The sequence below is a fragment of the Bubalus bubalis genome, chromosome 19 (assembly GCF_019923935.1).
Source record: "Bubalus bubalis isolate 160015118507 breed Murrah chromosome 19, NDDB_SH_1, whole genome shotgun sequence".
NCBI classification, from domain to species: Eukaryota; Metazoa; Chordata; class Mammalia; order Artiodactyla; family Bovidae; genus Bubalus; species Bubalus bubalis.
The window spans coordinates 38,264,225-38,280,427 of NC_059175.1; the positions used below are offsets into that span (position 1 = coordinate 38,264,225).

General features: G+C 40.3%; 1 protein-coding gene across 12 annotated transcripts in view; it reads right to left on the bottom strand.

Annotated features, from left to right (window-relative positions):
• Positions 1-16,203, bottom strand: part of SPEF2 (sperm flagellar 2) — a 209,611-nt gene that overhangs the window by 79,775 nt on the left and 113,633 nt on the right. For all 12 annotated transcript variants that reach the window (XM_025270631.3, XM_025270630.3, XM_044932613.2 and 9 more), the window contains 4 exons: positions 10,654-10,802; positions 4,407-4,534; positions 4,185-4,323; positions 562-699 (listed from right to left, as the gene is read on the bottom strand). In XM_025270631.3, coding sequence (XP_025126416.2) covers positions 562-699; positions 4,185-4,323; positions 4,407-4,534; positions 10,654-10,802 — 554 coding nt within the window. The remainder of the gene's footprint in view (positions 1-561; positions 700-4,184; positions 4,324-4,406; positions 4,535-10,653; positions 10,803-16,203) is intronic.

Sequence of the window (16,203 nt, forward strand, 5' to 3'; positions counted from 1 at the left end):
TGGGGTCACACAGAGTCGGACACGACTGAAGTGACTTAGCAGCTCTCCCCTATTGTTGATGAATTTCTTGGGATGAAATCAACGTCTGCCTCATTAGCTGGTCCAGCACGATTCATTATTTAAATGGGCTGCAAAAGCAAGTTCATCAGGTTGTTCTGATGAATGGTCTGTGTTGCCAATCTGAACACAAATGTTTTTCAGGAATCAAGTGCCAGCTGAGACTGATCCTGCCCATGTTCTGTGGCAAGGCTTTGGGTGTCTGCTGCGGGGGGCTGGCGAGGTAGTGACCCAGGACAGACACCATCTCTGCTGTCCCCTCCACAGCTCCAGGCCACCTGGAAACAACTGGTGAGGTGTCGCTTGAGATGTTCCCAGTTCTGGTGTTTGCTTGAAATGGTTTATTTCAGCTGAATTCCTTGGCAAGTTGGGGCTCAAGCCTGGGTCGAGTGTTCTGAGTGAAATGAGCTCCAAACGGCCCCTTACATTCCCAGAGGGGTGGTTAATAGGAGGGCTGTGGCCATAGAGGGCAGAGTCTGTGTCATTCTTACCAGCCACTCTTACCTGCATCAGTGAGAAGAAATGGTTCATGGCAATTCCCATCGAGTCCTGCAACCAGCTCTCGTTAATGATGTCCAGACGCTCCTGCTCTGCTTCTTCCCTGCGGGCATCGCAAATGTCCCACAGGCGGTCCCGTAAATCCTGAACACAGAGAAGCAATGCTGTGAGGCTTCAGAATCGCAGCTTGGATGACCTCCGTGTAATGAAACTAAAATCCTTTGCCTGTCTTAAAAATGTGCCTGAAGAAGATTTAGATCTAATGCATTCATGTATTTTATCCTTTTGCTCAACAAATCTTTATTTTGCTTCTACTCTGTCAGGTCCTCGCTTTCTAAGACCCCCTTCAGCATACCCTGTGCCCATGTTCAAACCTGCTGCAGTTCACTTTCTTCATGGGGGGCTATGGTTTCTGTATTCTAATCCTTCCTCACAAGACTTGTTTGGTTGAAACAAGACCTCTCAGGGAATTTTGGAGGAAATGGTGTATTGTTGATGGAAGAAATCTGCAGCTCTGTGCAATCCAAGGGCATACATAGGCTTGTTAATGAATCATGGGTAGAACATGTCATTCATCAAGAAATGGTGTTTGAACTTAATGGGGCTGTCTGAAGATAAGCTTTGTACTACAGAGTTAGCAGTAAAATAAAATCTTTTAAAGATCCCATCTCTGCCATTTACTAGATCCGGAGCAATAGTGATGATAACACCTTTCTGTGTGTGTCACTGCATCAGAATAGAAGTCAGTGAACTTATATTGACTCATTGAATGCCTCCCAACAAACTTAGGTACTCTTATTATCTTCCTTTTGCAGGTGAGGATCTGAGTCAGCCACCGAGAGGTTTTTTTTCCTAAAGTCACCCTATGAGCAAGTGGTGGGGTCAGGATGTGAACCTGTGGGCTTGAGCAAGATGTACCACTAGATTAGGGCTCAGTTACTTGACCTGTGAAATGGGGATATTGTTTACCCTTTGGATGTGCTATAGTCAGCCTAAGCCTATAAAGCACTTTGATCCCTGGGTTGGAGATCCCTGGAGGAGGGCATGGCAACTAACTCCAGTATTCTTGCCTGGAGAATTCCATGGACAGAGGAGTCTGGAGGGCTACAGCCCATGGAGTCGCAAAGAGTTGGATACAACTGGAGTGACTTAGCTTGCATAAAGCACTTAGCACAGTATTCAGCACACAATAATTTCTCAATTATAAACACTATCATAGAAATTCATAAAAATACAATATCTGTTTAATAAAAATCCCATTAATAAAATATATATAGCCCAATAAAACCTGACAGTTTTCATAACATTAATAATTTATTGAATATTAACTGTGCATTGGGCATTGTGTTTAGTGCCTGACATTGATTACCTCATTCATCCCCGCAATAACCAAGAGAGAAGTTCCTGATGAGAAATTGTATGCCCAGAGTGATTAAATCACTTGCCGATGGTTTCAATGTGGTGAAGTCAGGAATTCAAGAGCAAGAAGTTTTATTCCAGTATCTACAGAGAGTTTTATTTCTGTGATGCTGTGTTTATGGAACACTTAGCGTTTTGGTTTGTTATCTTGGGGGGGCTTCATGTGAAATGAAAAGATCAATGCCATTTTTATAGCTGTGTGCTCATGGCAGAAGAATACACTATTATTTAGAGCTGATCTGGGTGTCTCTGGGGTCTTTCCACAAATGTTATATTGGACAGTCAGTGAGGACTGGCTTGTACTCCCCACACATTTATACATTTTTAAAAAGACAGCAGAGGAAGCAGGGGACTTGTTTCTAGCTCTCATTCTGTTTCTGACTCACTTGGAGGCCTTAACAAGTACTGTTATCTCTGTAGTTTGGTTTTCTAATGGTAAGGTGAGGATAACATGATAGCAGAGCCTCATCATTAATTTCTCAGGATTGAGATGAAATAAGCCAAGAACAAGGACTGTTATCCCAAATAAAGAGGATTATGGATTTGTCATTTAAAATTTTTGTTTGTTTTAAGTATCTAATTTGTGTACAATAAACAAACGGTACTTCAGGAATTAGGGGAAAAATGCTCATAAGATATTTTAAGTCCCAACACCTTCTCATTCTATTAGCAATCATCTGATTAATCTGGGGCAAGAGTTGATAGGAGGGCCAGCTTTGTGAATAAGTAGGAAACAGGAAAAGGCAGATATGTTTTAGGATTAAGAACAGGTAAGATGCTTCAGTACTGGGGCATTTATTAATTCATTACCTGCTTGATAGAACCTACCAGCACCCTGCTCATCCAAGTTACCGTCATACCTTCACTTAACTTCAATGGCTCCCCAGTTGGTTTCCCAGTGGCTCTTAAACACACCAAGCATCCTCCTCCTCTAGTGCCTTTGCTTTTCTCTCTGCCTCATACACTCTTCCTCCCCAGATCTGTCTGGCTCATTCACTCTCTCCTTTCCTGAGTTTGCTCAAATATCACCTTCTCAGAGTGGGCCTTTACACAACCACTGGATACCAAATAGTACATCAGTGTTTTTTCCTCCATGCTCTTTGTCCTTCACCTAGCTCTTACCAGTGATATACTCACTGTACATGTATGTGTTTATTGCTTATTCTTTGCATTCTGGCCCCCAGAATGTAAACATCCTGACGTCACAGGCTTTTTTTCCACTGTTCAATCCCTAGCCCCTGGAACAGTGCTGAGGCCCTGGTAGATGTTCAATAAATATTAACAGAGCAGATGCATGGGTCATGGGGTAGAGCTTGGCAATTTGTTGTTGTTGTTGTACAAATAAACATTGAGACTATAATCAGATTTGACCACTAGTAGCCTATAGTTAGGGCTTCCCTGGTGGCCCAGATGGTAAAGAATCTTCCTGCAATGCAGGAGACTCAGTTTGGTTCCTGGGTTGGGAAGATCCTCTGGAGAAGGGAATGGCAACCCACTCCAGTATTCTCGCCTGGGAAAGTCCATAGACAGAGGAGCCTGATGGGCTTCAGTTGTGGCAAGGGAAAGAATTCCCCTGACAGGAAAAGGCAAGAGACAGGAAATATAAGAAATCAAAATCAGGCTTCTTACACATCAGAGGATCTTTTCTAAAGCATCAGGGTAATATATATACATATATACTTAAATGTATACTCCATTTATGAATTTATGAAAATTTGCCTGTTGACCAAGTACCAGGCACTGCGCTTGCTGGAGATACAAAAATGTATAAGATTTGGTAGCTTCCCTCAAGGGATCTATTCAATAGAGGCAACACTTCAGGCTCTCTGGAATGTTTCTTCATTCCCCTTCTCATTGACATCAGCCAACGATTTAACTGCTTCCAAGACAGGCACATACTTAATACCAGACTTGGACATGCTTACATGACCTGACAAAGTGCTTAAGAGTGTACAAAATAAATAGAGGCTGGAATGATCTTAGATCCCTGGCCTTGACTCCTCCTTCCAGAAGCATGGACCATTGGATTCTCACTCTGAACTCAAAGTGCTGAAGAGCCATTGCTCTTGAAAGTCGGCAGGTTGGTGTTCAAACCATTTCCCTCCTCATCCTCACACCTCATGAAAGTAATGAGGGGATAAACGAGGCTTTTGCAGTGGGAGGTTTGAGAGTGTGGATACCTGGGCCCCATGAGTCACAGATTCCCTTACATTCACTCTTTGGTGCAGCTCAGCCTTTGTCTCCTCATCATCCCACAGGTCGTCAGGAAGGGAGTTGAAATCCGCCTGCCACTGAGACACGAAGTCTTGCTTGTGGTCTGGACGCCTCAGAAACTGCTGGAAGCCTGTTCTGTAAGGCATTGGGGGAAGGAGACAGAGCTTACATGTCCTCGCTGTAAACTACATGACTGGAACGGTGGGAACTTTACTTACCTAATATCATATAAGTAAGCAAGTACGGCATGCTGGCCTTCTCTCAATTGCCTGAGTACTGTTTTGATGGAATTTATATAGGAATTTTCTATCAGTTTCCAGTATGGTACTAAAAATGATGGTATTTCCTGTTAAATGACAAAGCATAAAAATCATAATTTCAAAGGGCAAAATGCTTCTGCGCAATTGAGTCAAAGAGCACTACTAAGTGGGAGATCAAGATGCAACTGCACTAGGACTTCCCTGGTGGTCCAGAGGCTATGACTCCACACTCCCAATGCAGGGGTCCTGGGTTCAATCTCTGGTCAGGGAACTAGATTTCACATGTGGTAACTAAAAGATTCAGCATGCAGCAACTGATAGCCAGCACAGCCAAATAAATATTTTTTAAAAGATGCAACTGTGGCTACTTAAATGATCCCTGTGCAACTTCTAGCTCCTCCCCCAGTTAATTCCTATTTCAAATCATTCTTCGTGTCTCAGCTCAGACATGTTTGTTTCCAGAAATCCTTCCCCAAACCCACAAGTGTATAGGGTCATCCTTCATCCCCTGAAGTTCGGATGTCCCGCTTGAGCACCCTGTACTTCTCCCTTTAGAGCACTGATGGCATTAGTTGTAACTGCTTATGTTATTTGTCTCTATTCACCTCTAAAATGGCAATCTCATAAAACCAGGAAGAATGGTTATCTTATTCACCGCTGAACAGTTTTTCCTATAATTAGCACAGCATCTGGGGCATGTTAGGTGCTCAAGACATATTTATCGAATGAATGGATTGAATGATCACAGACATCTTATCTTGCCTAAGTGGGAGAACATCTATGGGCTCATGTCACAGTGATTGATGAGTTATTCCTCTGAATTCCCCCTTGAGGTTTCACATTTGCTTTAAAGTGCACCATGAAACTCATAAAGTTTCTTTTATGTTATCTTTAATGAGGCAAATCAACCATCAAAACCAAGAGATAATGAAACAAGAAATAAAATTGAAGATATTTATTATATTTAATACAAACTTTCTATAGTAGTTATTCCCTTATTGGCTGTGCATTTGTTAGTCAGGGTACACACACATGGGCCTTGGAGGTAATTTGGGCTAATTTCCTCTCCAACTGAGAAATGACAAGAGATCCAGGGATAGATTATCCAATCTTCCTGTGGACCTGATTGATTTCAAAGCAACCCCCCTCCAGGGTCACACTTGTGTTGGTGGAAAGTTCTTCCTGTATTATTCACCTTCCTGTAGTTTCTACTTATAAGCCCTAGCTGTGCCTTTCAGAGGACAGGCTGCATTCATACTGTCTTCCCTGTGACAGCCTGTTAAATATTTGAAGATGTGAGAGGGGAGATGTAGGCTGTCATTCAGGATGAAACTTGCTTATTTTTGTATTCCTGGCATCTGATAGAGCATTTGCAAATAACAGGTACTTAACAAACATTGATAATTGAGTAGACTCAATTAAACCCAATTTATCATCAGTTAAATTTTTAGGAGCCTGGATGGCTCAATCTAGTTCTATTTAATTTAATTTTATTAATATTTTATTGGGGCTTTCCTGGTGGCTCAGGCGGCAAAGAATCTGCATGTAATGCAGGAGACTGGGGTTCAACTTCTCGGTCAGGAAGATCCCCTGGAGAAGGGAATGGCTACCCACTCCAGGATTCTTGCCTGGAGAATCCCATGGGCAGAGAAGCCTGGAGGGGTACAGTCCATGGAGTCGCAGAGTCAGACATGATTGAGCGACTAACACTTTCAATATTTTATTGGAGTATAGCTGATTTACAATGTTGTGTTAGTTTCACATGTACAGCAAAGTGATTCAGTTATACATATATGTATCTTCATTCTTTTTTAGATTCTTTTTTCAAATAGGTTATCACAAAATATTAAGTAGAGTTCCCTGTGCTACACAGTAGGCCCTTTATGGTTATCTATCTTATATAATAATAGTGTGTGTGTGTTCAACTCAAACTTCTGATTAATCTCTCCCTCCATTATGATTCTGTGTTCAATCATACCTTAGTATTTCATTTATCTAAATTAAACATTTACAGTTCTTTCAATGCTTCTCTCATACCATTTTAACACCTTTCTCCTACATAGATTCCCTTCTGGTTTCCAGTTTTTTAAAAATAATCTCTCTTAAAAGATATGGTATCCAGAGTGGTGCTTAAGACCATTTTACATAAGTCCACTACTAAACCTCAGAATTCCCAGGTGACTCAGGGGTAAAGAATCCACCTACTGATACAGGAGATGTAGGTTCTATCTCTGGGTCGGGAAGATCCCCTGGAGGAAGAAATGGCATCCCACTCCAGTATTCTTGCCTGGAAAATCCCATGGACAGAGGAGCCCGGCAGGCTATAGTCCATAGGATCACAAAAGAGTCGGACATGACTGAGCACGCACCCACGCATGCACACACCAAAACTCCTTCCTAGTGACTTCAAGACGTTAACACTCAGTACATGGAGAGTTACCACCCAGGAATGGACCTCACTGAACTAATATCCTGCTCACTGCTCTCATTTATCTACAAAAACTTCATAAGAAATTGTCAAATACTATTTTGAATTCAAAATATACTATGTTTATGGTCCTTCCCTGACCCACCAACCCTACCTTGCTATCAGAGAAAAGGAAAGGGCCAGTTCAGCAGGATTCAGGCTTAGTGAACCTATCTGAGATTTGTGTGGTTATTTTGTATGTTATAGATGCTCAGAAGGCATGTGTTTAATAATTTTCTTTTACATTTTGTCAGGGATTAATCTTTGGATCATTGGTCTTGGGCTTTCCTTGTGGCTCAGACGATAAAGAATCTGCCTGCAATGTGGGAAGACATGCTATTAAATCTCATCTGCCTTTAATTAAATATTTAGGCCTTTGCCCACATCTGATCTTCCAGATTATACTGTATCTTCTGTGGATTTCTGTGTGTTATTGATAATGTCTATCTGTAGTTTCTTTAATTCTCTGGGATGTGATTTTTCTGGGTCTAGGGACTTGAGGTTATGTGACATGACTAGATGCTAAGACCTATCCTTTCCAATTAAATAGGCTTCTCTTCATTGACTGAAGCATAATAGGAAATTGGGTAGCCAAGGCAAGTATCCTCCAAGCTTGAGAAGCTAGAAAGCAAAGACCCCTCACTCCACTGCCTCCTTGGTTTTCTCCACACCTTCCTTGTGTCTGGCAAAGGGGGAAGGACCCAGGTTCCCCTCGAACTTGGTTGCTGCCTCCACCTGCAAGAGCCAGATGTGGAAGCAATCACTCTCTATCTCTGTGCCTTTCCACATGCCTATTGAAGTACATCTGGGGTCCCTGGAAGGCCTGGAACTAGGTTTACCTGATAAAGTATAGGATGAACATATATATATATATATATATATAATTGATTATGCACATATATATCTATTTTATTGATTATTTGAAACTCAAATTTTTTAACTGGGCATCTGTCTTTCCTCTTTGTTTGCAGGTAAGCTCTGCAGCTCACATGTGAGAAGCTTAGAGTGGAAAAGGAGCAGAGGAGAGCATGTGGCCTGCTTTGTTTCCAGGTTCTAGGCTACTTATGGTCACAGCAAAAGGAGTACTCTCCATGGTGTCACTTAGGTAACTAGAGGTCTGGGCTGTATATCCTTCTGTTGTCCCTACAGACTGACTCCCCATCCTTCACGCTTCACCCTGCTTGGTGCCCTGGGAGGCCAACTCACGTAAATTACTTCAGGAACCTCCCTTACCTTCCTCCCTTGCCTTCCTCCTCCCAGGCAGGGACTACGAAAACAGAAAGGACATGAGGTCTGGTTAAGTGTTTCCCTGCTCCTCTCTGCTGGTCGCTGCAGGGGGCTGCATCCTCTGGGAAGGCCACAGCCCTGGCAGGTGGTTCTCTCTGGGCACAGGTCTTCTTGAGGTCTTCACCTGTGCTCCCTGTCCTCACCTTCTCAGGCCCAGGAGCGATAATAGCTCCCGTTGGGGGTAACAATCTAACTCTTGTAGATTTCCTTATGTATTGACTACACACACACAGACACACAGACACACAGACACACACACACACACACACACACACACACGAGCTTCCCTGGTAGCTCAGTTGATAAAGAATCCATCTGCAATGCAGGAAACCCCAGTTAGATTCCTGAGTCAGGAAGATACCCTGAAGAAGGGACAGGGTACTCCAGAATTCTTGGGCTTCTCTGATGGCTCAGCTGGTAAAGAATTTGCCTGCAATGTGGGAGACCTGGGTTCTATCCTTGGGTTGGGAAGATCCCCTGGAGAAGGGAATGGCTACCCACTCCAGTATTCTGGCCTGCAGAATTCCATGGACTGTATAGTCCATGGGGTTGCAAAGAGTCAGACATGACTTTCACTTTCATTTTTTCTTTCATACACACACACACACATCCATATATATATATACACACACACAAACATATATATGGGCTTTCTGGTGGCTCAGTGGATAAAAAATCCACCTGTGATGCAGGCGATGAGGGTTCGATCCTTGGGTCAGGAAGATCCCCTGGAGTAGGGCATGGCAAGGCACTCCAGTATTCTTGTTTGGAAAATTCCATGGACAGAGGAGCCTGGTGGGCAGCAACCCATAAGGTCATGAAAGAGTTGGATATGATTGCAGTGACATAGCACTTATGATTGAAGTGCGTAGCACGACATAGCACTTATATATATATGTAAGTGCTTTGTTGCTTCAATCATATCCGACTCTTTATATATATATATATATATATAAATCAGCCTTTGTTCAGCTGTCTTTAAATTATCATCTGCTTTCTGCCAGGATCCTGACTAGAAGATCTCATACAAGGGAAGCTTGCATCTTATCTCAATGTAAATGTTTATTTTGTACTCCTTTTTGTTCCCTCTTGTCCTCTATGAATTTATTTCTCTCAAGGGCATCAGGGTTTGGAGTTAAGGATTAGATTTCACTATTTTTGTCTCTCACTGTCCAACTCCTGCCCAATAATATCATTTTAATTTTATCTCTGTCCCATCAACCACTTCTGTATACCACTGCTATGACAGTTTTTGAATATATTTACTTTTCAAAGTAGCTACTATTTGGCTGAGTGATATTAATTATACACATCTATATTACTATCATATAAAGTTTTCATCTTCTAATATTTCCTGTTCTAATCTCCCCGTCAATGCTAATTAATTAGCTCTTCAGAGCTCTATAAAGAATCTCTAACACAGTTGTCACTGTATTTGACTCTGTATTGAATGCAGTGAATTATTTTACATCCTTCTACCCTCCTCCAAAAGGTTTATCATTTAATTGGGGAGATAAAGAAGATGTTTCCCTAGGAATGCTCAATAATAACTGCAACTCATGGCTGGGTCTCAAGTATCTGGCACAGATCGTCAGGGCTGAGAGCTCATAAGAGTCGAAAACCATGGAGGACTGATAAGAAGACAGGGACTAAGTCATTCAAAAAGTCTTAAAAGAAAGGCCATTCTGTGTAATTTTCCCAAGATGACTTATCTATTAAAGCAGCCCATCTACTCAGTGTTCTGTATGGGAAGGAAATCCCCAAAAGAGGGGATATATGTAAACACATAGCTGATTCACTTTGCTATACAGCAGAAAATAATATAGCATTGCATAACAACTATACTCCAGTAAAAATTAGTAATAATCATTTAAAAAGCAGCCCAGTTTGCCAAGGTGACAACTGGGCTTTGCAGCTGTCAGAGAATGAAGAACCAAATGAAGCTTCAGGGCTCAGCTGGACATCCCCTTGCCGGATTTATTAAGGAGGTCAGGCCAGGTAGCTTCCTACTCATTCATGAGTTGAGTTAGCTTCAAAATTTTCCTTCTATTTCTGAAAATTCAGGGGTTAAACTTCATATGAAAGCCTTATGATGTGGGTATGAGAGCTGGGTTGGAGGGCTGTAATTTTCTGGGTCTGTATTCTGGGGAAGCTGTCTTTCCAGAAAATTGCATCTCTGCTCCTTCTTGGGGAGAAAATTGATCCTCACAGAGACCATTTACTCTCCTGATTGCGTCACTCACCAGCCGCTCAAAGCATGACTCAGAAACTTGAGGGTGCAGAGAAAAACATGAAATGTGGTTCAATGAGCATTCTCAAATGATCATCTCTGCTTTTTTGATAAATACATATATTATCAGCCAAGAAAGGCCTTTTGGATGGTGCAATGTGAATCTTACCATAAGGAGGAGAAAGAAGAGAGTCTACTAGTTTGAGTCTAAACTGCCATACCTCAGGAATTGGTTCATTTACATACACCCACTCTTCTGATCCAGGCTTCGATGGGGCTGGCACTACCGGGACCGGTGAAACATCTGTAGACTCGGCAGGTGATTTCTTGAGTGGAATCTTTCCTCCTAGCGATTTTCCTCTAGGAGAACCTTCAACATGCATATTAAATCATGAAATTTCAAGGATATGGATGGGGACAGATTCTGGTGGAGGATTAAATTTATGATTGCCATGAGCTTCATGCAATTCATTAACTGCTCTTTAAGCAACTTTGGGCAGCCTTATCAAATCAAAAATTAAAAAATCTCATTCTCTACAGCCCCTAAATGTACCAATGATACCAACAGCAGGTTTTTTTTTTTTTTTTCCTTTTTTAAAGTAATACTATACTTCTCTTGTCCAATTAGCTGTGGAAAGCAACTTGATACTTCATTTTCATCTCTGTCCTTGCTTCCACAATGAACACATGGTTTTTACAAAGTTTAGACTCCAGAGAAAAGTGGAATTTATTATTGCAAAAAACTGGCAAATTGAACTATCACCCTGAAAAAGAAAGAGGGTAGTCACAACAGGAGCAGTGCTCTTGTTTACTGAAACCCAGGAGAAATTGCTGGGAGAAAGGATGCTATTATGAGTCGGCTGGAGTCAGTGAGGGGTGAAGGGGGGGGAGAAGAGGTATTGTAGCTCTTGAATAGTTCCATATTCCCTGGATCAGACAGAGGGTTTCTAATCAGGGAAACTATATTTCTTACTACAGTCAGGTTGTATGGATGAAGGCAACCTCTGTGCCAAAAGCCTGGCTGAATTAAGGCATAAGGTGGTGGGGAGAGGGGAGGGAAGGAGAGAGGAGAGGAAGAGTGAGAAGGGAAAGAGAGGGGAAGGTAGAGAAGGAGAAAGAAAAGGAGGTTGGAGGAGCAGAAAGAGAGGCCTCATTTCAGCTCAGAATCCAGAAAGGCCATGCGCTATCTGAGAACATCAAGGGGGAATTCAGGCCAGTGAAGTGGTACCCATGTGGTCTGAAAGATCTTGTGACTGATGAAACTACCTTAATTCAGAAAGCACCTATATTTCCTTAAAGGATCAAAGTTATAATTTAGGAATTCATTCAGTTTAAATTTCACTTACTTTCAGATACGTTGTTAAGATTTTAGACGCAGTTTATAAATGCCTATAGAATTTGCAGCACTTTCTTTCCCCAAAATATATTTCTTTAGTGAATATTATTTAATGATATGCTGTTTAGGAAAGTAAATACATCTTCCATTTTTATAATAATTAAAAATATATGGATTATAAGTAGAGGAGAAATTGTCAATTATGTACTGTGGACAGTTCAGTGCTAAAAACAGTACTGCTATCTACAAGTTTAAAGTTGTATCTAGATTTTATTTTAAATTAGAAAAATTTAAGAACATCTTTATTCAGGTAATAACCAAAAATGTTCATAATTTGAGAAATGTTTCTATATGGTAATTTTTTAATTCTCTGACCTGAGTTTCTGGTAAAACATGTGACAACACTACTACTTTAAGATGAATTTTTCTAAGGAGAATTTCTAAGGATAACTTTGTAATTATGAGATTGGAATGAGTTTCTTTTTCTTCTTTTCTTACATATCATGATCATTCAGTGAAAACTAAGACAGCCAGGAAGTATTTTTGAACCACTGTGCTTTGATCTTGTTTAAATTTTATCTAATTGTTTTACACAATCAAAATGCTAAGAGGGAAAGATGTGAATGAATTAAAATGTATCTATTGGCATAGAGAGTGAAAATAGATATCACATTTGAACAAAATCTATCAACATCTCGAGTTTACAAAAGGCAGTCCTTTTAAAGTATTACTCATGTGACCATGTGAAGGTTTCCATTTCTAAGATGTTTGCTTTCATTGGAGGTTGAATTATTGAGTCCTCAGGGCAGCCATTCTTCTTGCATGAGAAGTTTGAAGGTTAATTTGTTCTTAGCACATGGTAAAGGCAGATTTTGGCAGTTTTTAGTCCAGTTATTAGAATCTAACTGTATCATGCAGAAGCCCATGGAGTGAGACCAAGTAGATAAAATGAGGTATAAAAGAAAAACAAAATTTTACAATGTGAACGTGGGATTTGTTTAATGATTTTATCTGTGAATAAATAGTCAAAGTTGAAACAGGAGAGCAACAGATTTGAGCAATGATAATAACATACTAGGAGCTCAGGAAAGGCAAGAAAAAAACTTCATCAATTGAAGAAAGGAATTTAAGAAAACTGGAACACTTTTACATTAAGTTGGCACTATTCAGTGAATTAAGATTGTAGGAAGGAAGATAAGATGTAAAAAGTCTGATTTTTTTTAAAAGAAAGGCATTTTTATTACCTTTCAGTCTTAAACATGCCCTAGTAGAATCAGATTTAATTAAGAACCTCACTGGGTAGAAACTAGAAGATTGGTTAATAGTGACAGCTTCCTTATTGTTTTGCTTCAGCAAGAAAACATATTGTTGTTAACAGATGGTGCTAATAGTTGACTGGGCTGCAAACGTTGGCAAATGAAGTACAGACTCAGGATGCCTTGGATAAATGAAAATTTTAGCTCTGAAGCAACTTGGCCAGGAAGAGAAGGGTGTCAGTGTTAGGTAAGGAGCCAGATATGGAACATGAACCAGCTTATTCTCTAAATCACTACTGAGAAGCTATTTTGGAAGAGTTTTCTCTCCTTGCTGTCCTAGAATTCATGTTGTTTCTCTGTGTGGAGCTCAGTTCAGTTCAGTTTAGTTGCTCAGTCGTGTCTGACTCTGAGACCCCATGGACTGTAGCACACCAGGCTTCCCTGTCCATCATCAACTCCTGGAGCTTACTCAAACACATGTCCATTGCATTGGTGATGCAATCCAACCATCTCATCCTCTGTCATCCCCTTCTCCTCCTGCCTCCAATCTTTCCCAGCATCAGGGTCTTTTCCAATAAGTCGGTTCTTCGCATCAGGTGGCCAAAGTATTGGAGTTTCAGCTTCGGCATCAATCCTTCCAATGAATATTCGGGACTGATTTGCTTTAGGATGGACTGGTAGGATGTCCTTGCAGCCCAAGGGACTCTCAAGAGTCTTCTCCAACACCACAGTTCAAAAGCATCAATTCTTTGGCACTTAGTTTTCTTTGTAGTCCAATTCTCACATCCACACATGACTACTAGAAAAACCATAGCCTTGACTAGATGGACCTTTGTCGGCAAAGTAATGTCTCTGCTTTTTAATAGGCTGTCTAGGTTGGTTATAGCTTTTCTTCCAAGCAGCAAGCGTCTTTTAATTTCATGGCCGTAGTTACCACGTACAGTGACTTTGGAGCCCCCCCAAAAATAAAGTCTCTCACTGTTTCCACTGTTTCCCCATCTATTTGCCATGAAGTGATGGGACCAGATGCCATGATCTTAGTTTTCTGCATGTTGAGGTTTAAGCCAACTTTTTCACTCTCCACTTTGACTTTCATCAAGAGGTTCTTTAGTTCTTCGCTTTCTGCCATAAGAAGGGTGTCATCCACATATCTGAGGTTATTGATAATTCTCCTGGCAATCTTGATTCCACTTTGTGCTTCATCCAGCCCAGCGTTTCTCATGATGTACTCTGCATATAAGTTAAATAAGCAGGGTGACAATATACAGCCTTGACGTACTCCTTTCCCGATTTGGAACTGGTCTGTTGTTCCATGTCCAGTTCTAACTGTTGCTTCTTGACCTGCATACAGATTTATCAGGAGGCAGGTCAGGTGGTCTGGTATTCCCATCTCTTTCAGAATTTTCCACACAGTCAAATGCTTTGGCATAGTCAATGAAGCAGAAATAGATGTTTTTCTGTAACTCTCTTGCTTTTTCAGTGATCCAGCGGATGTTGGCAATTTGATCTCTGGTTCCTCTGCTTGAACATCCAGCTTGAACATCTGGAAGTTCAGGGTTCACATACTGTTGAAGCCTGGCTTGGAGAATTTTCAGCATTACTTTGCTAGTGTGTGGGATGAGTACAACTGTGTAGTAGTTCAAAAATTCTTTGGTATTGTCTTTTTTGGGATTGTAATGAAAACTGACCACTGGTCCTGTGGCCATTGCTGAGTTTTCCAGATTTTCTGGATACTGTGTGGAGCTGGAGATGTGAAATGTAGACTACTATAAAGTAATAAGGACTGGTTATTTGGGATCACATATAGGACCTGATTTTAGTATAATTATAATCAGTGATAAACACTGAGAACTCCTTAAGTCAACTTTGCAAAGGATTCGCCTTTCTGCCCACAGTCTTTGATAACCTGATCTGGAATCAATAATTATATCCCACATTTATTTAGTCCCATGTACTCTGAGCTGGATCCTGTTTTTTTTTTTTTTTTTTTTTTGTATATTTACTTATTCCCTGCAATAACCACAGGGAAGTACTTTTATGACCTCATTTTACACACGAGGGAACTGAGACAAGCCAAGGTCAAGTTGTCTGTCCTTAGTCACTTGGATGCCACTTAGATGGTAAACAGGCAGAGCTAGAATCTCAGTCCAGGCAGGCCGACTCCAGGGTCCATGCATTTGACTATCATATTTGATTGCCTTTAGTGTTTATTGATGTAATGCATGTTCAGAAGTGTTCATTAGTTTGATATTTAGAAATCTGCAAGTTTTAGAGTTGTCCTTTTAATACTATTTACTTGGCTTATAAATTGATTTTAAGACTGTTCTATTTGCATTATAATTGTTACAATTTAATTTTTCTGCTTGTAGTGAAAATCTATTAAAAGTTTCAGCCTGAGAAATCAATTCATTGAAAGGCTAGATAATAGAGTATAGATAATATTATTTAATTCATTTAAATTAGATGATGGTGTTAAGGAAAAATCCAAGGAAGTTCTGACACTGTGGAGAGTTAATATGGAGTGTAGATTGCATTCACCAAAGTGTGAAGAGACTCTGACTTTCCCTTCTCTCAGATTAATGATTCCTAACAAAATATTACCTTATTTATTTTGACTCTCAATTTCCTCATCTTTGAAGGAAATGATCATTGCTACTTCACAGGTGGTTATGAGGATTTAGTGAGATTATACATAAAAATGATCTTGCATAGTGCCTGGCATATGGTAGGCATTCTACAATAGGTAGTTTGTTATTATTATTATTATGAATTATATTGTAAAAGGAGAATGTTGAATTTTGCCATCTGAACCATGATTGTAAATTGATCATCAACTTTCTAATGTGTGGCATCAACTTTCAGATAAAACCTAACATGTTTTGCATTTATTCTAAAATCTATTAAGGTTTTGTATGTAGTAACACATGCTGTTCCCTGTTTAAGGTCCCAGTTCATTAAAAAAGAGTATTTTAGAAATTAATCCTAGAAAAGCTTAGGGCTTTTTACTTCTGTGTCAAAGTATTGTTAAACACATGTTGTTTTTTAAATTGTAATCCACCTTAAACATTTTGGGAACCAGGACATATTATATATAGTTCATTAGAAATAACAGAAGGTTTCTTATATTCCAATGGCTAAAATTGAGCAATCAGTCTTTGGCATCAACATGGTAGTTCTTC